The sequence below is a fragment of the Lonchura striata genome, chromosome 18 (assembly GCF_050655825.1).
Source record: "Lonchura striata isolate lonStrDom1 chromosome 18, ASM5065582v1, whole genome shotgun sequence".
Classification (NCBI taxonomy): domain Eukaryota; kingdom Metazoa; phylum Chordata; class Aves; order Passeriformes; family Estrildidae; genus Lonchura; species Lonchura striata.
The window spans coordinates 8,214,741-8,239,263 of NC_140720.1; the positions used below are offsets into that span (position 1 = coordinate 8,214,741).

General features: G+C 39.4%; 1 protein-coding gene across 2 annotated transcripts in view; it reads right to left on the bottom strand.

The window, feature by feature from the left end:
* The window catches only part of GRB2 (growth factor receptor bound protein 2), a 50,636-nt gene that overhangs the window by 16,250 nt on the left and 9,863 nt on the right, over positions 1 to 24,523 (bottom strand). The window contains exon 1 of one of the 2 annotated variants that reach the window (XM_085556857.1): positions 10,171 to 10,321. The exons of the other annotated variant lie outside the window; for it this stretch is intronic. Coding sequence (XP_085412983.1) covers positions 10,171 to 10,209 — 39 coding nt within the window. The 5' untranslated portion in view covers positions 10,210 to 10,321. Of the gene's footprint in view, positions 1 to 10,170; positions 10,322 to 24,523 lie in introns of those variants that run through there. 2 annotated transcript variants of the gene reach the window in all.

A 24,523-nucleotide genomic window follows, 5' to 3' on the forward strand; every position in this document is an offset into this window, starting at 1 on the left:
CTGCAGCTCCTGTCTCATCCTCGTGTTGAACAAATGAATCCTGCCTCTGGCTGTGTCACCAAGGTGGTTGTGAGGCAGGAATGACATCTTAAGGAAACCTGGGGAAAACTGCCCATCAAAATGACACTGTGACTCAGACTGGGCCAAATTAGTTTTTCTGTTCTTGATTTACTCATCACACAGAGAAGAGTTAATTTTAACTGCAAACTTTCACTACATAAAGATACATTGGACAATAAGGGTGACTCAAGATCACGTAACTGCTGAAATATTTTAGGCTTTTCCTTAAATTCAATTTATCATAACACATAGGAAATGCAAAATATCCACATTTTTCAGAACAAAGTCTACAGTACCACATTTGGGCATCTTTTAAGACTGTGCATACTTGTTCTCTAGGTAGACATAAGAAGCTGTGGAAATGCTTAACAACCACTGAGCAAGTATTAGTGAAAACAGCTAGAGAAAGATTGTTCCTTAAATTGCACTCAGCTACCAAGTATTATAATATAATACCTAAATAATGGATGTAGATTGCTCTATAATGCAGTAATGTGTTATGGATACAGGTTTTTATTCTCACTCTCCCTAGTTCCCATTATAACTACAGAAACACTTCTTCCACCCACAGATTTTTAAAGGCACAAGAAGAGCACAAAACACAAACTCAAAGTAATTTGGAAAGTCTGTCCACCACAATGAAGTCCAAGGGTCTTTCTTCCCCACACCTCAGTGGTGCTTTTGTCAGAAGCCTTACCTGAAGTGACAGTGCTGCTTCAACACACACGGACTTTGCACATGCACACCCAAAGCCTTTTACCACAACAGCCAAACAGCTGGAAGCAGAGTCCAGAAGAGAAAATTTTGAAGCTTTTCAAAGCAGAAGGCTGGTATCTGGATTACCAACTGCTGTCATCAGTTTCTTTGCAAAGAAATTATGTCTAAGTTACATCCATTCATCTTGAAGGATCCTGGAAACTCCTCCAAAGGAAAATACATTACAAAGCTGAGACAACAAACCAACAAATAGTCACAGGACAAGGCCTTACATCCCTTACTCTAGGATCTAAGCTTCTCTTTCCAAACCCTAAACAATATTGCCCTCCATATCTGCTATACAAAACTACTCACCACTGGAGGTTTGTGCAATATAAACACTTGCAGATAAATTCAGAATTACCCTAAACTTCTGAAAGGGTTGATAGGGAGAAGTAGCTAGGTAAGAGTACAAGAAATGGTGTTATTTTTAACTGCATGAGATAAAGACAAGTTGTCACTACAATTCCATGTAATTCACCATGCCAAACTCAAATCCATAGGAGCACTGACTAAAGTCATCAAGAAATCCACAGCTGCACTGGCTGGCAAGCACAGTAAAATCTGTTGTAACAAAGAAAATTCCAAAGAGAGGACTGGAGAAGGAATTAGCATTCAACCTTTTACAAAACCACCTTTTATATATTTTTGTAGGTAACACAAGAATACTTGACACAACTTTATGTTAGCTGAGGTATGTCAAGTCTTAGCCCCAAGGACAGAACTCAGCACAGACTAACTTACCCTTCCTCCCAGGCCTTACCAGTCTGGTACTACCATGTCCCCTCTGGCAAAAGTCTTCAACTGTGAAGAGTTTTTTATTAAGTATAATTGGAAAAAGAGAAGCAAAAAAAGACCAATCTAGACAACAATTCTCATTCCCTATGGATCACCTTTTTCGGTTCACGTGGCACAAAGATGGGAGGAAAAACCCAGTATTTTGAAGTATACTGCAGTGAGCTACAAAATATCTAATGGAGATCCTGGAAGGAATCAATCAAGTTCAAGAAACTTTGCTATAGTCTTGCATTCTTGGGTAGGAGGCTTCCACCAGCACAAACACATGGAGGTAATAGAACAAATGTGCCATTTCTACCTCTGCTCTTGTGGTGGATAGAGAGTAGTCAGCCCCAGTGACTACAGAATTACCTTCAAATTAGTCGTGCTACTACTATCACCTTTATAAAGGTTAAGCTGTAGATACCACAAATAACCTGTTTTCAAAATGGTTGATGGAAAATCTCCCTAACAGAAAGCATAGCAGCCTGAAGCAAAAAATAAGTATTAGTGATTTTACAACTCAAATAAAAACCACTTTACAGAGCTTGAAGTAGCTACAGCTCACTTCTAATTAGGCTTTCCACATCTCAAAGACCCCCAAGTGTTTCTGAAACAGCAGGGACTCAGAAATGAGATTAATTTTATATCCAGCAACTTTTATGGTACTTAAGTAAACACTAATTCTGACAAACTCCATAATGTAAGGACTACTTCAACATTTGATGCTGCAAGGAATGCAGTTTCATTCCAGTGCCTGATCAAAATGGAGTGCAAACCAGTAAAAAGCTTGTTAGCACAGCTTGAGCTCCACAGCTTGGCCCTAATATGTGGAGAGCAGAATGCTCAGGGATTCACAAGTGCAATTTCTTCAAAAGAGGAAGGGGAGTGTTGTTTTTCCCCAAAAGACCAAGGATTAGTTTACAGTGACTAAAGACCAGGACCAGCCGCCTTTTATAACGAGCTGTAGTGCTCAGGATGTTATCACGGAAACAGAAGACAAAACATCCTTCCTTAATCTCAAACCCAATCCAGACCAAATTTGGAAACCCTGAAGAGCACAACATTTGGTCGGTTTTGTGTTGTGCAGCGTGGATTAATTCACTCAGGTATTAGTAGGGATGGGCATTTGCTTGTGAAGGAGTTATTCACTGTGGTTTTATTTAGAATTGCTTAATTTAAGATTAAACAGGATGCCAGCAAAACCACCATTGGTGAAGCACAAACTGAAGAACAGGTCATGTGCTGAAGACTAGAGAGCTCTATGCAATTCTCCCTCTTTTTTCCCCAAGGAAAGAAAACAGCCTTGAATTCTGAGGTCAAACCTACTCTATCTGGGAAAGGTTCAAAATCCAAAACCAGACCCCAAAACAACCCAAGTGCATATATGCACATGTGTACATATAGAACAGAGCACATATTGCTTTAAGCACCTAAATAAACCCTCAATTTTGAGAAGAAAAAGTTTGAAAGAAGTCTTTTTACTTACAGGTCAGAGTAAGGTCTCCTGGTTTCTATTCCTATATCTGCTGCTAACACCAGTGGTATAAATTCCAGGCCATCTTAAAAGGGCTGTTTCAAACTACAACTTCAAGTTTAGCAACATGGACACCAAGCATAAAAAACATCTGTTATCATATATTTATCCAAGTACAACCAACTACAACCTTTCAGACCTTTCATGAATTGTGAGGTTTTTGTAAGAGCTCTTGGCATAAACTCTGAGGGATGAAAGTTGAAAGTCACTAGCAGAAAATAATAAAAAAGGACTATTAAACACTCCAATGAGAGTGTTTCAGAATTGTTTTCGAGCTTAACAGAGAAAAAGCAGAAATATCAGCAGTGGGTTTGTGGCAGTTTGCAAAACATATCCAAATTATACATTTCTCACTTTCTGCACTTCTCTCATTGTGCTGGCTCTGTTGTAAGCCAGGACTTGATAGTGTGGATCAAAAACTGAAAAAGATAATGAAGAACAACAAGCAATCATAGCATGTGCTTGTCCTTTTAGAGCTTTACAATACAAATGAAGCTGATCACTACAGTAAAATTGAAAATACCCTGGGGAAATACACATGCCTGACAGCCTATAGGTCAGACATTCACAGCTTGCAAAATCCATTCCGTAACCTGCTTTGCATAACAATTCTACTTGAATACCCAGCAGTTCCTACTCCTATTTGCATGTGTCCTAGTTTGTCCTGCTATCTCCCACTAAAATGCAATGCTGGAGATCGTATTTCTCACCATCTCAGGAGGAAGCAGATACACCAGAGACATGGACAATGCCTCTATTTATAAAGCAGAGGCAGCATCAGAAGGCAGAGCTCCTGTCTGGCTGTCCCACAAGTCGCCTTTGAACACACCACGGTCAAGGACCAGAACATTCACTGGAGGACAAGGGAAGGTGTACATGAAGCACTGGATAGCTCACCACTAACAACCAGCCAGCCCTTGATCAATTCATGCTTGGTACCCCAAATTTCTACAGATATAAAATTCTCAAAATTACTCCATGAAGAATGAAAGAAAAAAATGCTGAAATTAGGACAGTTGTTCTTTCTATTCTAAATAGAGTGTGTGTACCATTACCTCTGCTACACTTCACTGCCCAAGAAACCATCAAACTCAACACTCCACTCCACTACTTTCACTCTTAATTACCACTTTCCCTAGCACAGAAACTCAACAATTTATGTATCACTTTTAACCATATAGGAATAATTATTTTTGGAGTGACATCCAGCAACTGCTTCATGTAGGACATTCTCCATTACAACCATTCTAATGCTTGTACACAACAGCGGGGCTGTGATGTACATAAATAACAGCAAGTAAAGTCCAACAGGACACTTTAAGGGAGGCAAACTAATTATGAACACTTGGCATCCTGTAAAAATACCACACTACATAAGACACCTCGACCCCAGTGCTGGAAAAGCTGTGTGGGAGGAATGATGATTATTAGTGGGACAACCTGAACTAAATCTTTGATCAGAAATTTAGGCTATATGACCAGAGGGCAGTTTTGCAGCAGCCCTGTGGACATCAAAGTACAGTATTCCCCAGCCACAGCCTCACATGCACCGAGTGGAAGAATTACTTTGCATGGTGGGCAGGTATTACAGTCCTGTCTGAACAGCTCAATATGAAATCACTGTGATTTCAACCAATTTTCCACTGTAATGTTTGGGGTATGTTTAGAGGAACTGATACCAAATGAGTTGCTCCCTGTCCTGCATTGGTGCAGTTGATTATTTCTGCCTACAACTCTGACACTTCTTTGATCCTTGTTGAACACCTTCCTGCTTTCACATGTCTTCAACTCATCATGACAGGAGGTGTCACCTAAATGAGGTCACTCTGCTTGTAAACAGACTGACAATGACAGTGGACACAGTTCAAGGAGCTTTGGACCATGCCCTCAGGCACCTGCTGTGACTCTTGGAGTTGTCCTGTGCAGGGTCAGGAGCTGGACTTGATGATTCTTGTGGGTCCCTTCCAACTCAGGATATTCAATGAAACTATGACAACCAGGATTGATAACCCAGGATGCACTGGTAAGTAGGAGTGACTAACAACATGATGTACCTAGAAAACCTGGAAAAAGTTAAAAGAAAAAACATACATGCTTTGCACTGATCACCAGACAGTCTGGTAAGGAGCAAGCCACATACCAACGCTGCTTGCTACAAAGCAAAAATTAAGGAAAAGAATGTAAAGGTTGTCCAAACCCCAACTGCGTTTCTGTGGGAAGTACAATTAGAAACCTAAGTTGCTGCATTTTTAAAACACGCTAAGAAAAGGTACAACCCCACAAAGGCCTTAAAAAAACCTTCCATGAGTTCAAAGCACCAACTTTAAGTTTTTGTGTCCAAAGGAAGCATATTAACTTGAGCTGCAGCTGCTCTGTTTTTTTCCAGTGAAAAGGCTATTGCAAATGCACGTGGAAAGGGTCCAACATGTTTCCAGGGATCAAAACAGGCAGATTTCTCCTATTAATGACAGTAATGTAAGTAAGGGGGGGGGGGGGGGGGCAAAAAGGCTTTCAGCACATTGGCATACATTTAGAAGACAGATAACCTTTAAATTTTTTTTCTCTATATGCCTGGTTTTGTTTAAACTGTTTTATTACAGTACTCAGTACACATTCATTTTACACTGCAGACAAGTTAACAGCAATAAAAACCTCAACTTTGCTTCATTTGGTTTTAAAATTTTAGGTTTTAGAAATGGTTTTAAAATTTTAAAAGCTTTAGGATTCTACTAGCATATATTCTTATTTAATATTGATTGCTTAATATATTATAGCATTATAAATTTTACAGCATGTGAAAGTCTTACTCAGGTCTTTGTCAGAAAGAGTCTAAGAATTATATTTGACAACTAATTATCTACAGGACAAAGTTTCCTAGGTTAATTACATCAGATAGGACATATTGAAAATCGTATTTGAAAAAGATATGCAACACTGTAGTTATTATACTACTGAACTTTTGTGCATCTCTTATTGATGGTCCTCAAAATCCACAGTTAAGTCATGCCTTGAAAGGGATAAAAACTTATTCCACTAAATATAGAACCATAAGCCAAAATCTAGTTGATTTATGCCTTTATTCTGAAATAAGGATAACTGCAGGCATCTCTCAACACAGTCAGCAATCACTGTTAATACTGGTACTGCACACATCTTGAACTTGGAATTAACAACCTTACTTGGGAATTCATACTTCTGAGCAGGAATTCCCACCCAGCTACAGAGGCCACACGCTCAGTTTGGGGTGGCTCCAAGTTTGGCAGCAGCTCTGTGAGCTGGTTTATGCAATGGCTGCACCCTCCCACCTGTGCTCCCCAGGCACCTGCTTAGTTCCCCACGCTGATGAGCAGAAGAGTTTAGGGAGGTGCTGTATTTCTCACCTCCTTGCTTGGCTCCACAGAAAGTGCAAGCCACAGCTCTGGGAGCGAAGCAACAGAGGAGACAGGAAGGAAAGGAATAGGGCAGGACTGCTGGAGTGGGCACTGCCATGACGCAAACACCCTTGGTTCCAGTTTCAAAGGACACAAAAGGCTTCTCCAAAATTCTTGCAGCAATCCACCCCTAAATGTACACATGCGAGAACAGTTCCACTTGCTTGAAGATTTAAACACAACAAATTAGGGGAAGAAAGGGACAAGAGCTCAAGAAGGAGCACGTGGTGTAGTCCTTCTCTGGGGCAACAAAAATTCAGAACTCACTGACTGCAAGTACGAGGAAGGGAATTGGGGAAGCAGGAGCAAGTGACTCAGCTGAGACCTAGGATGTATTTGTGTTTTCTGATGACAGGCTTATTTGAACAAGTATTAAGACTGTTTTTTTTTTTTCAAACTGTATACAAGTTGGGACCTTTAATGGATAAAGATGGAGAGTCAGGTCAGCCATACCTTCATGTCAGCCAGCTAGGTCAAGCTAATGGATGTTGGCAAGACACATCTAAAGATTTCTGCAGCATAGATAGAAAAAGCTCAGACTTCACGCATGAAACAGCTCAAAAGTTCAGGGACACACAAGAAATGCTGGTGGGCTCATCCATCAAGTCTCTTTTTGTGCTCTATACTGTCAACAATGACAGCTGCTGGTCCTTCTGACAAATTTAATTCTTTACAGGTTACATCACCCAGGTGCAAAGCAAAACTCATCTCTTCCATCCTACACACAATGCAAATTACACACAGGAGAAAGCAGGGCTTTATGGTGATGGAAATTACATGTGCACAAACCTCACACCTTTTAGATACATAACATCAAGTGAGTGCTAACTTCAATAACCTCTCTGCAGCAACTGAACAATCACAATTTGATAATCACTATTTACTAATTTCTTTCACACCTAAGGCCCACATGGACTTTTCTGCCTGTCCCCGGGGCATACTCTGCAATTTGCATCGGAAAGTACAGAGGAAGGGAAAGCCCAGGTTTCATTACCCTGAGAGAGCTGCCCCAAATGTCACCCAGGTCAGGCCCCACCTGCAAAGGCTCATCACTGGCCGATGAAGATCAAGTTGCCATTTCCTTTTAGCTCTAAAGAAGTTTTTACAGCCTCAGTGATCTAAGAATAGTATTATCACCATGTATTTGAACTGCATTTTCCCCAATTTCAAAATACATCCTGACCTCCCCATCCGTGCATTTCAGACCCCATCATACTGAGAAGAGTGAAACAAAGGGTGTTGAAATTTCATTTTAAGGTGAAAAATGAAAATTCCTTTTAAAAGGACCACACACCATTTTTTGAGCAATTGTTGCAAAGTGCTAAAAGATCCAAGTGTCAAGAGATCCTACACAGGGTCTGAAAACCCCTCCCCATCAACTACTGTCAGTCTGTGCAAATAAACCTCTTTAAATACATACCTATAAAATACATGTTTCAATATATTTCAAGATAATAATTAAATTTATAAAAATACATTTTCCTATTATTGTTAGGATGGGCAACTGCAGTTGCACCTGCACCTTTGGAAAAGCATAATCTGGCTGGGGCCATAAAATTTCCCAGGCATATTGATGGAAAACAAAATTATATAAATGCTTGTGGGATGTAAGGACAAAGATTTTTATTACGAAGTCTTCAGACACAAAATGGAAGAGAATAACTAGTGAAAGTTAGATCAGAAAATAGTATTTAAAGTAATCTAAAAAGCCTCATTACTTTTCTACTGTGTTATGAAAAATCATCATCCAATCTCCAGGCTATATGAGGCGTTCAGATGCAAGGCTTATTGCAGCTGCCTTACACCAAGAGACACCACAAATTAAAGATTTGCCTCATCAATCAAGGGCTTCAACAATTCTGTTTGCTACAATTTTGTGCAGGAGTCTTACGGATCTTGTTGACAGAGCCAAGCCCTGCCTCAAAAAGACTGAAATCTACGCTCTGCTTTGCCAAGAACCAAGTTCAAGGGAGAAAAGAAGAAAAGCTTTGTATTTGCCACACGAAGGGTTCACTGGTGCTTATTTGAATTATCCTCCCCTTACAACAGAGGAGATATGATTCATTATCAAGTGTCAAAGTCAACGAATTCTCAACATCTTTATTTTTCCTTCCACCCTTGACAGCTCCTTGCTGAAGTTATTACCAGGAGAGTGTCACAGCAACAGCTCTTACCTCACCATCTATTCCCCTTTCCTCCTCCACTACCCCAAATGGAACAGGCTTGCTATCACTGAGCCAGCTCATGCAATTCTTTATTCTTTGCAATTTCCTACCTCTCATTTGAAAAAACAAATACTTCACTGTTATCTAAAAATATATTAAAACACTGCCAGCAACTCAGCACTTAAAGCAAAACAACCATCACCACCCAGTGCGAATGCACAATAGAAGTAGCATTTTTGGTTAGGCAAGTTTTTAAAGAGTTCTTGAGAACTGCAGAAAAAAAAAAACCCAACTCAAGTTACAAAAAGAAAAGGCTGCTTTGCCATTGTGAGACTTGCCCAAATGCACAGCCCCAGGGCAGGAATGGAGACTGCCATCCACATCAGCTTGGGGTGGCTGATCCAGCTTGCATGGGAGTGCACCCAGCACAACTACTTTCTATCAAATCAAAACAACCTTACAAAGAAAGTAAACTCCCACACAAGTCCAAAAAAACCAAGCCAAAACAAAAAAAGCCACTGAACACAAGAAAACCCAAAACAAACCCACAACAAAACCAAACCCAAAGCCCACCAAACCCTTGTCCAGTTCACAGTGCAACTCTAGGAATGTCTGTGCTACCACAACACGAGTGACACTTCACACAGAGTGTCCGGTCTGTAAAGCTCAGGCATGTCCCCAAGACACAACTCCACAAGCAGAGTTTGTGACAGAGCTAAGTTCAGCTTCTCCCTGTATTTTCTTCCCTCCAGCTATTCATTATCAACTCTTACTCTCTATCCCCATGCTATGCTGGCCCAAGTGTTTGAGGAGTCTGTCAAGACAGGTCAGAGTGAAAGTAAAAAACAAACATACATCATTTTCAAGGGCTCCATTTTTTCCAACACACTCAGTCTCAGTGAAGTTCCATTACTTGGGTAAATTCCGTTTCCACAGAGCACAGGAATTACAACTAGAGGAGAAACTCAAATGGTCCCTGTACTGCACAAAAAAATAAGGCCTGATTAGAGTCAGACACACCAACCAGCTGGAGTTCAGGTAGCAACTTCACTTATGTTCCAGCATTTCAGATTCTCTCAAAACCTGGTGTAACAATAAACACCACTGTACAGAAAGGCACCATTTAGATTACCTATAAAAATGACAGACCAAACACAGGAGGACAAGAACTTGCTTCTTCCTATCCCAGCCTCAAAGTACTATTACATCTCTTTCTCCAAATGTAGCTTCAGAATGGGAACTGGCAAATATGCTCCATGTTAAATATAACCAGTAGAATACTCAGAGTAATACCCAAATGCTTTTAAAAGAATTCTCTACACTATCTAATCCATAACTCTATCAGTGTAGTACAATAAAATCTCAATTATCCCATGAATCCACTCAAACAGGAGTTACAATAAAATACCAATCTTAAAGACAGAAAATGACATTTGCTTTTTACCTCCCACCAGCAGCAGCTGTCCTTTTGCTTTCTTTTCATTTCCAGACCTAAAGAAGCAATACCCCTTGTTTCATAATTGATGCCCAAAACAGTGTAGAGAGGGCAGACCTTCCTTCCCAGGTTTCAAACAAAGAGCTCTTGTAATCTTCAAAGTCCACCTGACAATGTTTGCTCAGTAAAATATGTTAGTCCAGTGCAGAAGTCTCCTCTGTCACAAACTACAGAATTAACCCTTTACAGACAGTTAAAACTGAAATTACTTGCCACTAACCAGAATGAAGCTGTACATAAGGAAAAACCACGGAATTTTGTGCTCTATTTGTTTCTTCTGCATCTTAACTACCCAGCTACATACTTTCCAGCATTTTGCATTAACTTCCATGTTCTTGTAAGAAGATGAGACACGCCATGAAGTTTTATATTTTTGTGTGTCAAACACTGAGACAAAACTCTGTAAAATCCTATTTTGTTTCAGGAAAGCTAGTAAATAAAATAATTCTGACCTATTGGGAACTAAGAATTTCCCAATCTTCTGCACTGTAATATCTACTACTAATTTGTTGTCATATGTGAATTGCATCCTTTGTAACTCAAAAGATTGAGTTGATTTACCCATCATTTTAGACTGCCTGTTAAGACAAAATACCCCAAACAAACAAACAAAAACAAAAAAAAAAACCCCAAAACAAATCCAACCAATAAAACCTCCCAAACAACAAACCAACACCATCAAAGTGTATGACTCCAAGTAGCAAAGTCTTAGAGTGCTTTACTATTTCAGGATAAAATAAACATTTAATCTGACATTTGTAGAACACACCTCAAACACCTTTTTTCATTACTTTTTTTGTAGCTGTTGAAGAAAGGGTTAAAGCCAGGACATTTTCAAATCTAGAGATTAAATGTAATGAGATCAGAATAATAAGATTACCATAATCTGCCTCACACACATAGCTAGGATCAGCCCTAATCTCTTCATTTTGAGACAGATGGAAAAAGCATGAAATCAGAGATAACAGGAGGCCAATTTCCTAGAATCAGGGCTTTGCAAGGTTCACCATAGCTTTAAGTCAATATTTTGGTAGACTTGTACCTATTTAACCAATTCTAACAGAACATACTGGAAGGGAGAATCAGGCATCTCTAAATTCCTACTACATAAACAGTAAGTAATATATCAGTGTAATTTGTATATATTGCAGAATATTACAGACTAATTTACTGAGACTGCAGGCAGTACCATTTCCAAATGCTTTAACTGGGAATGCAGCGAGTAAACAGCAAACCATTTGAAAAAGATCTTAAACCTGCACATGACCAGAGGCTGCACATTGATTTTTCCTACGGGGTGGATATACATGAAGTAGCAATTTGCATCTGTGACCAGTCTGACAGAAAGGAGTCACAGGAAGAGACAATTTTAACCTCACTCTAAGACAGAGTATTAAAGAGATGCAGCATGGAACCATCCCTCAACTCTTTTTTCTATGTCTTCAGGATATGAATATTGGCATATGACTATTGGGAAGGTATGAAACAGCCTCAAATATACAAGAGAGTGGTTATGGTGGCTACTGTCCTCCTGCCTCAGTGGAAGCTGGACAAGAATCAACAGTAAGGAAACTTAAGAAAAAAAATAGAAAGGAAAAAAAAGTAAGAAAAGCTTGTTGGATTTTAGCACTAAATAGGCTCAGGATGATGCCTTAGGATTAAGTAATACTGTTAAGGGAAACAGAGGTAAGCAAGAAACCATCCAAGGAATTAAAAAGACTGGTAGCTGTAAGATAAGTGGAAAATTGTTTTTCAAACAGATAACAGCTCCTAACTTTTCCCCAGAAAAAAGTGGCCTTATGCTGCAGGACAGTAAAAGCCTCAGTCTCCCTAAATCAGATCAGAAGTTCGATGTGATGATATAGCAGCACTTTAAGACAGTTATGGAAAGACCTGAGAAAGGGAAAAAAAAGATGTGCCACAAGATCCAATCTCTTACTGAGCAGGTTCACCTGTCAGTTCAGACTAATTACTCTGTAAGTGTCAGAGCACAGTTCCCATGCATCTGCTCTTGGCCAATGACTTTAAAACATGTCTTAATTCAGCCTACAAAAAGCTTGCTTACACTCTCACAGCCCTCATGATTTTGTGTTGCATTATACAGACACAGCCACAATTAGGAATTTGGTCGGTCTCCACACAAAGCTCTTTATTGCCTCAGCTCTGTTTGTACCTATGCAGGACTTGCTGTCCCACCTCTTATCTATTTATTTAAAATGTTACATTTAACTCTCGTTTGTGGGAAAGACATGCAGATCTTCCAAAAGCTCTTATCACCATTTCATTTTGGGATGGCTCCCTGGGGAAAGCCAGAAGGGGAGATCCAATACCCTCAGTTCTGCAGAGCTACACCAACAATCCCATCCCCACAAAAAGAACAGCAGTGCCAATACTGTAATTTTACTATCCTGGTAAAAACAAATTTTTGCTGTCAGATTTTTAATCCAACTGCATGTAATCAAACTGTTGCTTAAAACAAGACACTTTCACAACTAGATTAGAAATTCACTTATAAAGCAGCATTGACTAAAATAAAGATAAATTAATGAAGCTTTTCTTTGCCAGTACAAATCAAGGCAATTTCAGTGCATAGAGCCAACAACATTTTGGTTCAGTGTGACATGAGCTCAGTTTTCTACAATATAAAAAATACTGTTTAAGGTATTTAAACCACTAATTTACCACTGAGGAACTGCAATGATACTTATCAGAGATTTGTCACCTGCAGAGGGATGGTTTTAATCAGTGCATTTTTTGATTAGTTTATTTAATATTTTTACTGACTTATGTCTAGCAACATCTTGAATTGAAGAGGAAAGTGATAGGTATTTAGTCTGGCTGATCTTCAGAGAGAGAATATTTAACAGAAAAGGGAACTCTCCTCATTTTCCTGTAACTGCAAAGTTGTCCCCACTTCCTTGCTGCTAGCGGGACATGCACACACAAGAGGAAGACACTTGCAAATGGTTTCTGATCCCAGTGTTGAACATCTCTGACTCATTCCTGTCCCATTTGCACAGTGTAAAGCACCCCATGAGCCTGCAAACCCGAGTGTGACAGACCAGACCACGCTGGGGGCAGTTTGTGCCACTGGCTCTAGAACCCTAAAATCACAAACATCTCACAGGATGTCTGCAATCTCACAGAACCCAATAAGGAGAAAAGAGATAAAGCTTTACTGTACAACACTACATGAACAGCAGTGATTTCCCTTCTCATGTAACACTGAATGGGGGAGAAAGAAAGGATAATAAAGAGGCCATTTAATGCAAAAAAGATTTTTAGGGGACTTGCTTTTTACAGGCTTGAGAGGGCACATTGCTATTTCTTGCACCTGTGTTTCAATGGATGGGTGTAGGTCATCAGTTACACTTCAAAAGAAAGCCAATAAAAAAAACCCAACCTGGCTGGTTTAAAAACAACAGCAATAACAAAAACCCAAGGATTATGCTAGTGTTGCACTAATAACCCAAAGTTCAAAGAGAGCTCAAACAGTCCATTCTTACATACTGTTCAAGCCACCTTTGGAGGTGTTAAGAGATGCAACTCTGGTCATTCCCGCCTGGCCAGGTTCTACTAAAAGAAAAAGATTTCAAATAACAACTGTACTGAAAGATCTTTGTTCACCAAAACCATGACTAACACTGAATCCAAACTTCTGGGCCTGCAAGAAGCAAACCTTAATGTCAAAAAACCCCAGTCACCAAGGCAAATACATGAAATAAAATATATATTAAAAAACATACAGGAAAAACAGATTTCAGTGGATTTTACAGTTAACTAACCTCTATGAAAATACATTTAATCACAATTTAATCTTACAATTTAATCACAATTTAAACTTTGCTTCATAGGCTGTTCTGAGCAATTATTCTAAATTTTGAAAGTCAGTAGAACCAAACTGCACCAACTAGTTATGCTCAGTGATCTTTCCAAAACTAGTTTCCCAAATAGCTGGTTTCAGTTATAAACCCTTTATTTCTTTTCCAGATTTCCATAGGTCTTTGATAATGACAACTTGTATGTCAATATTCTTAATATTGTATCTTAAGTAATTTGATGATGAAGACTTGGGCAATCTACTTATCCCATCTTTTACACAAGTGCCAATATTCCAGCCTCTCCAGCACAAAGCTTCCTCAGTCTCTCCCACTGACTCGTGCCTTTAGCATATGCAAAACTCAGTAGGGCAAACACATCAAATTCTCTAAAAACAGAGTGGGGTTAGTATACCAACATCTCATGCTGATCTTCAATCCATGATAACTTTCAGAAGAAATGTATGATTGTTTTCAGGATGCTACAGTATAATGAACTATTATACCCCAGAAATCTTTTAATGACATTTAAGTTTAGCCCATTTTTGGGTCATAACAGGCCTGAGTCAAAAAAGCTATAATTTATTCCAACATTAATCCATTTTTCTTTCTTCTCCAAACTCATCATTAAATGAAGGTTCAATTAGTGGAGAACCAGTAGGATACAGAATGGAACATGCACAATTCTGTACTCCTAAGTCCGGAATAACAAATTCTGGAGTCACAGTGGCCTCAATTTAACCATAAAAAGCTCAGCAATTTCTGGACAAACAGGAAAGCTTAGCCTTTTTTTTCAAAGAGAAAAGAAAAACACCCTCCCACCCAAGCCTGTAAAAACACACACTCCTCAGAGAATGAGAAAAGAACAGGCTTTGATAACTGCTGATGGAGAGAGGAGCTGGAGAGAAGGGCATCTGAACCACAGACATGGAATCAGATGGCAAAGGATAAGGATCATTCCTCTAAAACAACAAAAGCTATCAGAACTAAATGGCAATTGTCTAAGCACCACACATCATTGTGAATAGCAAAAAGTGGAAAGACATCAATAATCTCCTCTTTTGGAAAGGAGAAGGAAAGATGACACTGCACAGCAAGGACCACACCTGTGCCATAGCTGCTGATGGTCTGTGACATCCATTCATGCTAAAACATTGCTTTTAAGCTGACTTCAACTGGAAAGTACAAGGCCAAAGAACTCCAAAGCAACTTTAATTTTCATTCTACCTCAGAAAAAGTCCAAAATCACAGCTGTGGGGGATTACTGAAAGTAAACTGCTGAAGTACACACTAGAAGGGAGGGGAGAGGGGAAAATGAGAAGAATAAAAAAATAAAGAGGGGGTAACATCTGCACATCAAAGAAATGCTTAAAAAATCCCCTTGTGTAATGAAGTTCCTCTTTCACTTCAGAACTAATAAAATAGTATTTGTTCATGTCTAATTCTCTCCATAAAAGGAAAATAAAGCATTTAACTGCCATTTACTCACAAAAAGTTAGAGTAGAACTTTGTCTCATAAAGAGACTGAGCCTATACTAGTCTCTTGGAGCTCACTATGCCATGGATTGGGCTAAGAAACAGTTGTCCAAGGGTTACTCAGGGTCAGGAAGAAAACCAGTATCCTAATACGGGATTAATTTTTTTTTAATTTAAAAAGAGACACTACTTACATTATCTCAGAAGAACAAGAAATATGAAAGTGATAAATGCTGCCTTTTTTTTTATATATATAACATACTATTAGAAAACCAGCTATATCAACAATAAAATTCTACTGCTGCTCTCTTGGCTTGCAGGCAAGAACAAAAAAATCCAAGAGTCTCCTTATATGAATAATGCAGAAATGCAGATATGAAATGCCAAAAGCAGTAACTTGCTCCAAAATCTTAAAGTCAAGACAGCTGAGACACAAAATTCTTTATGGAAAAGATCAGAGATAACTAAAACCATCTCCTAATTAGTGTCTCAAATTAGAAGAATTGTTCCAGGTCAAGAACAAATTAGAACAAGAATAGAACTCATCATGGCTCCCTTGCAGTAACCTGGAAGGAATATCACAATGCAGGTCACTGACACCCGAGGGTGTATTATTTGACCACAGACTAATTTTAAGCTTCCAAGTACATTATAGCAGCATGGTATCTCCATTGTAAGTCACAATAAAAGCTAAGGCATTAAAACTCTCCCATACTGGGAGATTCCAATCAGGAGATCAATGCCTTGGCCACAGAAAATTCCCCCCAGGGCCCTGACAAAGGGTCAATCATTCCCACACAACAAAATGGGATTTTCAGACCACGCATTAGTGTGGATGCATCCAAAAAGATTCCCAACAGTGGAGCTCTGGGAAGACCACAATATGTGGAAGCCAGCTCAGGGATGTACTCACCAACCAGAACCAGGTCTTATCTAAAGACTTTAAAATACATATGATGAGATGACAGATGCTGGTTTGGTCCCAGCTTGCTTTGCAGCCATATTGCCAGACCATAGCCATAAAACCTCCCTGGAAGTACAGCAAATATCCAATTAAGTTGACTCAGGCAGCTGTTTGGAGGCTGGGCTCTTCTGGCAAAGCTATAAAAGCAAAAAGCAATCATCACCTCAGACCTCCACTTAATCAGTGGCAGGAGAGAATGAAAATGTAACTCCGTATAGAGGGCAGATGAATGACTCATTGTGATAAACTGGAAATAGTCACAAGGCTTTTCAAGGGTTTATTTGAGCTGCTTCATTTAAAAACCCAACAATTCAACTTCTGGCTACCTGTCTCCACAAATGTGCTCATTAACAACACAAGAACCTCACCCGTGGTGGTTAAAAAAGAAACCAAAAGGTCAGTGTCTGCAGCACAGGGAGGCTGTGCCACAGGATCTCAGGACTGGCTGCAGCTTCAGGAGCCATCCAAGAAAGTAACGGAGAGGTGAAGTGGCAAAGTTCATCAAGAGAGTGACAAAATGTACTCAAACCCTAAAATTCATCAGTTACACTAATAACTTGTAATACTAAAAGGCCAAGTGATAAATGTGAGACTAAATACAATATGGAAAATCACACGTGTGAGGAAAAACACAGCTAAAAACCCCAAGGAACTGTGATTGTATGAAGCTAAGGATTTTAAACTATTACTCCTCAACAATTATAACACAATCAAAGGGACAGCAATCTGAAAATAAATTAGAAACATTACCTGTTTCTCATAAGAATGAAACAAACAAATATTTTGACACTAAATTTCTGTCAGCTCCTCCATATTCTGAGTACTTACATTTAGCATTCTTTGGAATGGGTTAAAATGAACTAAAAGAGTTGCAAAAAGAGCCAAGATAAAACAAAGCATGGAATGAGTTTTGGACTATAAGAGATCAGACTCTCCCTATCTCCTTCTCAGAAAAAAAAGAAACTGAGACAAGAAGACATTTGCAAATCAATTCTCCCCAGGAGAGGTACAGGAGAGATGTTTTCATATAGTGTCTTGCAAGGAGATGGGGAGAAAAGAAAAGAGAAAAATCAGTAAAACTCCAAGGTAGCACATTTCAAATGAAGCAAGTGACTTTATTCCACACAGTACGTGTTTATGTTACGACGTTTTTATGCTGTAATGTACAGATGGATTCACAATGGGTTTAGAAAGATGCACAAAAGGTGTGGCCACCAATACCCAGACACAGCCTCCAGCAGAGTGAGTCACTCCAGCCTGACTGAAGGAAGCCAACACCTTACACAAAGAGGAAGATGATGTCCAGGGCTAAACATCTGACCAACACAGTCAGCATTGGAGGGGTACATCTAGTCCAATCTAGAATGGCAAATATTCAGAGCACAGAGAATAACAATGGAAAAACCTATGTGTAACCAGTTTTCTTTTTATTTTAATTGTGAAAATGGCATAATTCACTTCAGACAGGAACTATTCCCAGAACACTGGGAAGAGTAGAATTTACTTCCATCGAAGAAACTTTAAAGCATAATACATAATTCATTATAAAGGTACAATAAACTGAGTATTATCTGTGGCAACCAACAGTGAGTGGGAGAAAGCTGACTAATACAGCTAGCTGGCAGCACAGTACAAGGGCCACGTGAAAGGTCAGCTCAAATCTGTCTGTGGGGGCTGAAAAACCTTGGCAAACCCAAGCACCCCCCAGGAGTGTTACTTGATCCCTGCTATTAAGACGCAAGTTCGTTTTCACCCATTTGGATGATGGCCTCTCCATCCCAGTTAGTAAACTGGGAGTTTTGGGAACAATGAGTGAGGGAAAAAAGGAGCTTTTAGAAGATTTTCATTAGGTATGGTCAGACTTTAATTTAGTTTTGACTGCAATTCTGCCCAAGAACAGCTAAATCCAGCTAGAGTCAAAGCAAACTTGGAAATCTGTGTAAGAGTATTTTCTTTGTGAGGATTTTAAACTAGGGAGCCCCAAAGGGTTCAGAAAAATACCCTTGGGGTCCACAGAATTTCAACCTGCAGCACAACTGTGTCACCTCCAGATCTTTTTCAATAGCTGACCAGCCTGTAGAGCAGCTCTTTTATCAACATATTGCCCGATGTTTAATAACTTCAGCCCTTCTGGAATGATAAAAATAATGTTTTCTTCTCAACAAACAAGCTTTAGGGGGAATTTATTACTCATCATGCAAATAGAATCAACAGTGCCTCTAATCTTACTGCGACATCATGCAGGTGTTTGTAATCCAAATAGAGACAGGTGGACTGAAACACAAACTTTTCAAAGGAAAGAAGGCTCAACAAAGTTTATAGAAATGCTGGAAGCCTTTTTACTTATGCCTTTCCTTTTTACATTACCTAAAGAGAGCAAAGGTAACAGTTTGCAAGATTTCCAGACACAACAAGCTGTAATGGGAAGGGTGGAAATCAGGAAATGTGGGTCAACTATAATCACTTTGGTTATCTTTATCTTTTGTGACCCTGCAAAGAAAGTTGTTGGTTTCAATCCGAATTTTTCTAAGTAGGAAGGTTGGACATGATGATCTTAGGGGTCTTTTCCAAACGAAGCAATTCAGTGATTTTAGGGAGAGTCACAAGAGTCTTCAGCTGCCCATTCTGGCAGAGGGCAAGTGACAATCTAAACCTTACAGTCAATTTTCAGGGAAGAAAAATGAGGAATGTTATCTCTTCTTAGTAAAGTGTAAGGAAACACCAAGACAGCTTGAGGCTGGAAGAAAGTTTAAACACCCTGACATAAACAGTCAAAATAGACAAATCCACACCATTTTTGACAAACTATAGTTTCAGGAGAGGTAGGGCAGAGGTGGTAGTGCAAAATATATTTTAAGAAATAGGGACAGAAGTGAAGGCAAGGAGGAAGCAGAAGCAACTTCTGCTTCCTCCATTCCAGTGGTCAGCAGGGAGCTGAACTGCCAGCCCATGCTTGAGCACTTCCAGGCTTAAGGATACATCTTGTTCAAGTAGTCTTTGTGGACATGTAGAACATTACAGAAACAAAATTTAGCTGTGAAATATATGCACAACAGGTTCCCCTGATATAGCCTGGACAAGGCAAATTTATCAAACTGATGTTCATGTCACCAAAATTCAAGCATTATTCAAAGACAAGGTTGGGGAAAAGCACATTTTAAATGCCAAATTTCATCTTTAAAAGTGTTCACAGTCCTTGGGTGCCACTTTCTCCTCATCTTCTTCCTTGCATTTGGTTCTTTTCCCTTCTGCAACTGTAGGATGCGCTTTGAGTCCCTGTTTCCCTCCCCACTAATCAAATTTCCTTGATTAGTTGTGCCCCCAGAAGTAGTAAAGATTAGAGCACAAAACTTGAACTGCACAGGAGCTCAGGGAAATACCTCTTGAGCAAAAGTGGAAGATTTTCCAGAGGTACTCACAAAAGGTACACACTTCTTCAGCTGAAAATCCTACTTATTCTAAAATAAATCCACTTAGACCAGGAATCTAAGCACAGTTCTTTCCAAACAGACCATAATCTATTGTTAACAGCAGCAAGTAAAAAACAGATCAAACGGTTAAGTATCGTTTTCATACTTATGCTAAAGAAGTATAGGTAACAAAAAAAACCCTAAAAATTTTACTGTACATCAGGACTTAAAATGGAAAAACTCAAGCTCAGCAAGAGTTGCAAGAATTTAAAATTTTGTGCCAATTTCTCACAAACCAGAGGGCTGACTAGCTCATACTACAAGTCTTCAGTACTAGCAGAGCTGCTATGATTAGTGGAACCTGCTGTCTCATACATAACTCATGAAGAATTCCCCCCTTTCCTCCCAAGGGAAACAATTTTGCATAACAGCAGCACTACCCACACCCCCTTCCCCCACGTAAACCTGTAGAGTTTTAGTACAAGTTAGAGCAAGAAGTAGGTTGGCTCCATGGAGAAAGCATGAATTCCAGAGACAAATTATTTAAATAAGAGGTTTTAGAGACTAACAGTGTAATTACAGTTCAGCTGAAGAGAGAAAAAAAAAGCTTTCTGCTCTTCTCTGCATGAGGTCCAGCTGCAGTGGAGCCAACAGGCAGCTCCCAACACTGCGTGCAGGCTGACACGAACTCATGCAAACCAGTAAATCCAGCAGGTACAAACAGAATAATTCTACTCTGTTGAGTATTCTCCTATATTTTATTTATAAAGGGCAGTAACATTTGAACATCACCATTCTAAATTAATTACTCCACAGAGGCTGACAATCTACTTCTAGACAGAAATAGCTGTTCCTAGATTTTGCCTTATTCCAGTCACTGTTCTGATCTGCCACCACAGGATCAAAACACAACTGATTTCATGAGTCCCCAATACCAGGACTATTTGCTTTTCACAACCTCAAACAGTTGGAGACAAAAGAATCCAGGATCAGGTACAGAAATTCAAGTGAGCAGTCGCTGCCGAAGGGGATAAAAAGCCCCTTAAGCTCTTCAATACATTTAAAACATTTTAAAAACTGGGTTCTAGTTAGTATCTATAGAAAAACATCATTCTTTTCTTAAAGAGAGACATACAGGCTGAGGAAAATTATGAACACAACCATTTAAAATGCAAATTTCAGATGCATCTAGTCACTAATCAGGAAGTATTGTAGAGTAGCATCTGAGATTCAGGAATATAATAAATACCCTAAAAATAATTTTCATGAGCAGTTTTGTAGACTGTCAGTTCACTTTTTGCTCCATTAGAGCTCAGCTGTACAACTCCGTGTGTTTAGCACATGTCATCATGAAAAAACACATTTTTAAGTTTGTTAAACCAATTCTCACTTGAGTTGTCAGATGGTGGCACCAATCATGCATACAAGCCATGGGAACAAGTTCAGGCTCCACCACAGACATTCTGCTTCGCAACGTTTTCTGTTCCATTTGAACACCTACTCCTAGGAGGTGTTACAAGATGTCTTCAAAGCTGAAGGCATGTGCCACTCACACAGTGCTTTAAATACTCAGCAACAGGGCAGGAGCCTCAAAGTGACAAACAAGGACAAGCCCCAGGCTTGACAGATTTAAATGGACAATGCTGCTGGTCTGTCTAAGAAGATTTGGCTATTTGAGGGAAAGAAACAACTTTATCCAGCATCTCCTGATGTAGAAAATGAAAACAAACCCAGCCCACCACAAAAGTAATCAAAAGTATTCTCCTATCCTATTGGCTCTCCTCAAGGGCCAAAGCACCAAAAGGCCGCATTTATTTCCAAGTGTATATTGATTATTCCAGTCACTGGTGCTTGCCCAGCCTGGGAGATAACTGCCACTGTAGGATCAGCAAAGGAAATGAAAGAGCAAGAACAGCTGGGGGATAAAGCTGCAGATAAGAATTGTGTATCAAACTGCTGCAGTATCAGCCTCCTGATCTACCTTCAAATGCGGAACACACACAAGTCACCTACTCATCTGCATTTTAAATCTAACACAATTTTCAGAGAAAACTGGAAATGACAGAGATCAAAGAGATCCTAGCAAAATGCTAAATGAAGCAAGGAAAAAATAAAACACTTGGACCTAGTGCCTCTTTTCATCAGTGCCCCAGTGAAACAGATAGCTACACAAATGCTCCATTTCTAAGGCTGTAAGACTGGGCAGGGAAAGAACAAATGCATTCACTTGGTCACTTTCCTATGTAAATATTCTATTCCCAAGTCACAGCTTCATCTCCGTGGCTAGGACCCATCACACTAGCACTGAGAAAAGTAAGGGCAGGGGGAAGAAGGGAAATAAGGCTTATCCTCTGCTACACTGGGTTAATTAAGAGTAGCTGCTCAGACATTAACTAACAGTATTCATCCAGACTCCTGTGTGAGTTTTGTAATTCACATCGAATCCCACAGTGGAGCTATCAATTAGCCCAGCCACCTCGAGGTCAACTTGGCTGTAGCTAAAGAAGATCCAGTCTCTTCTCTTGACCACACGATGCAGACAAACCCATGGACCCAACAGACACCTCAGGTCTCATTGCTGCAACAAACCTCTGCTCTCACACCTGGAAAGGACATTCTGCAATTCAGACCAGAAGAAAGGTGATGCCACAGAGCAACACAGGAAAAACTCAGAACTCATCTTCACTAGGTCCTGTCTGCTATAGAATCCTTTGCTGATGTGAATGGCTTTAAATGTGCTTTTCTGGTGGAGCTGGGGGATGTGTGTAGGTGTGTTGGCTGGATTTATAAAGTTGTTTGTTGTTATGGTTCTAAAATTAGCTTTGATTCTTCAAACCTTTTAACATGCATATAAATAGAATTATTAAAAATTTAGCAAAGGTTGTAATTTAGGAATAAAGAGCAAGTATGGAAATCTGCCATCTTCAGTACAATAGCTTATAATACAACACTTCTGTCTCACACCAGTTGTGAAAATGTCCAAAAATTATCTTTAGTAGTTCTTCTAGTTTAGTTTTGTACTGTAAAATTAATCAAGTTTGGTAAATTAAAGCCCCTTTTTGCTCAATTTGAGATTATAAGATTTGGTCCAGTATTGTTAGGGCACTAATGCCTAATTTTTTTACGTTTTCATAGAATAGGATTAGTTTAGCCCAGTACCTTTTTTCCCCATTAAGTTCAGGCTTTAATATTTGATTTATAGTATGTAGCCCCTGGCAATTTTAAAGCACAAGGGATTTTATCAAGGGGTCATACAGTTCACTCCTTGTTAAGCTGAGCTCTACACAGAAAAACTGGATTTCTTATCTTCCCTTGCTTAGTTGAATCTTATTAATTGTAGAGAGAAATCAGAGAAGTCTGAATATCACTACAAACAATTAATTAGCAGGGCTCTACACACAAACTGGAAATCTAAGAATACACTCCCAATCCTTAATACATGCCACTAAAAATCATAATCCTTTTCTTCCCTCAAGCTGCAATCAAGTTTTTGCCATTTTAATTTGAAACAGTAAATTAAATAAAAGTTAGTTCATTAACACCCAGGAGGTCCAAGAATAACAATGATATTGATCTGAAATTCTCAATACCTCATCACAATAATTAACACAACAGAAATGTCACCTGATTGAAGAGGAGAGGCAGCATTTTTGTATTGGCAGTAAATAAAAACAAAAGCACATCAAATTTGTTGAAGTTTGACAAGCAGGTTGAACAAAGCAGATAAATAATTTATCAAGCCAAAATGTGATTTGCTGCTATGCCTGTGCTAACACTTGTCTGTCATGCCTGGCATATCACAAGCTGGACCTTCCAGAGGGGCTGTAACAGCTCCTCCATTAAACTGGCAAAGGCAGCTGAGCTTCAAATTAGCACCTTCTCCCTGGTTACCACAGAATGCAACATGTGCTAAGGCAGTGTCACAAAATCAGCTGAGCTGACCACTAGCTATAGTCAGTGTTTGTTCAACATTCAGAACTCCTACAACCTTCAGGTAGCTCACAGAGCTCATCTTTCTCTGCTTTCAGGGACAAGTTTAAATAATCATCATAAAAACCTTCTAAGTAAAAATAAAGATCCCATATTCAAGGTGGAGTGTGTTTATTCCTTGCGTGCAAAGACCACTTTACACCTTCAGACTGGAATACTCCATAATTATGTCTCCTGCACAAAAATACCTTCAGCAACACAAACTTTGTCTAAGCAGGTCCAAGCTCTTCTACAAATACAGAACACACACTTTGTTAAGATCAGCTATTTCTTTCCCACACACTTCATCCTGATGGCTACAGAAGTTGGTTAATGGAACATAACCCACTGTCATATTACTTTCATACATAAGAGGAACAGTATTGGAGAAGTCTGCACTCAAACCAGGTCTTGAACACTTCAGCAGATCTGAAGGATGCAGCCCCTTATAGCAGCATCTCTTTGTGACACAGACCACCAACAGCCAGGCTGCCAAATCAACTACATTTCAGGTAATTGCACTTGGTTTTATGTCTCTGTAGTGTTCTGACAGTTTTGCCATCTTAGACTGCAATATAGATCACATATTGATGGCAATTATCATCTTAATTCAAGGCCACCAGCCAGAGAACATGACCTAAGCACCTCTACAAATCAACCACCAC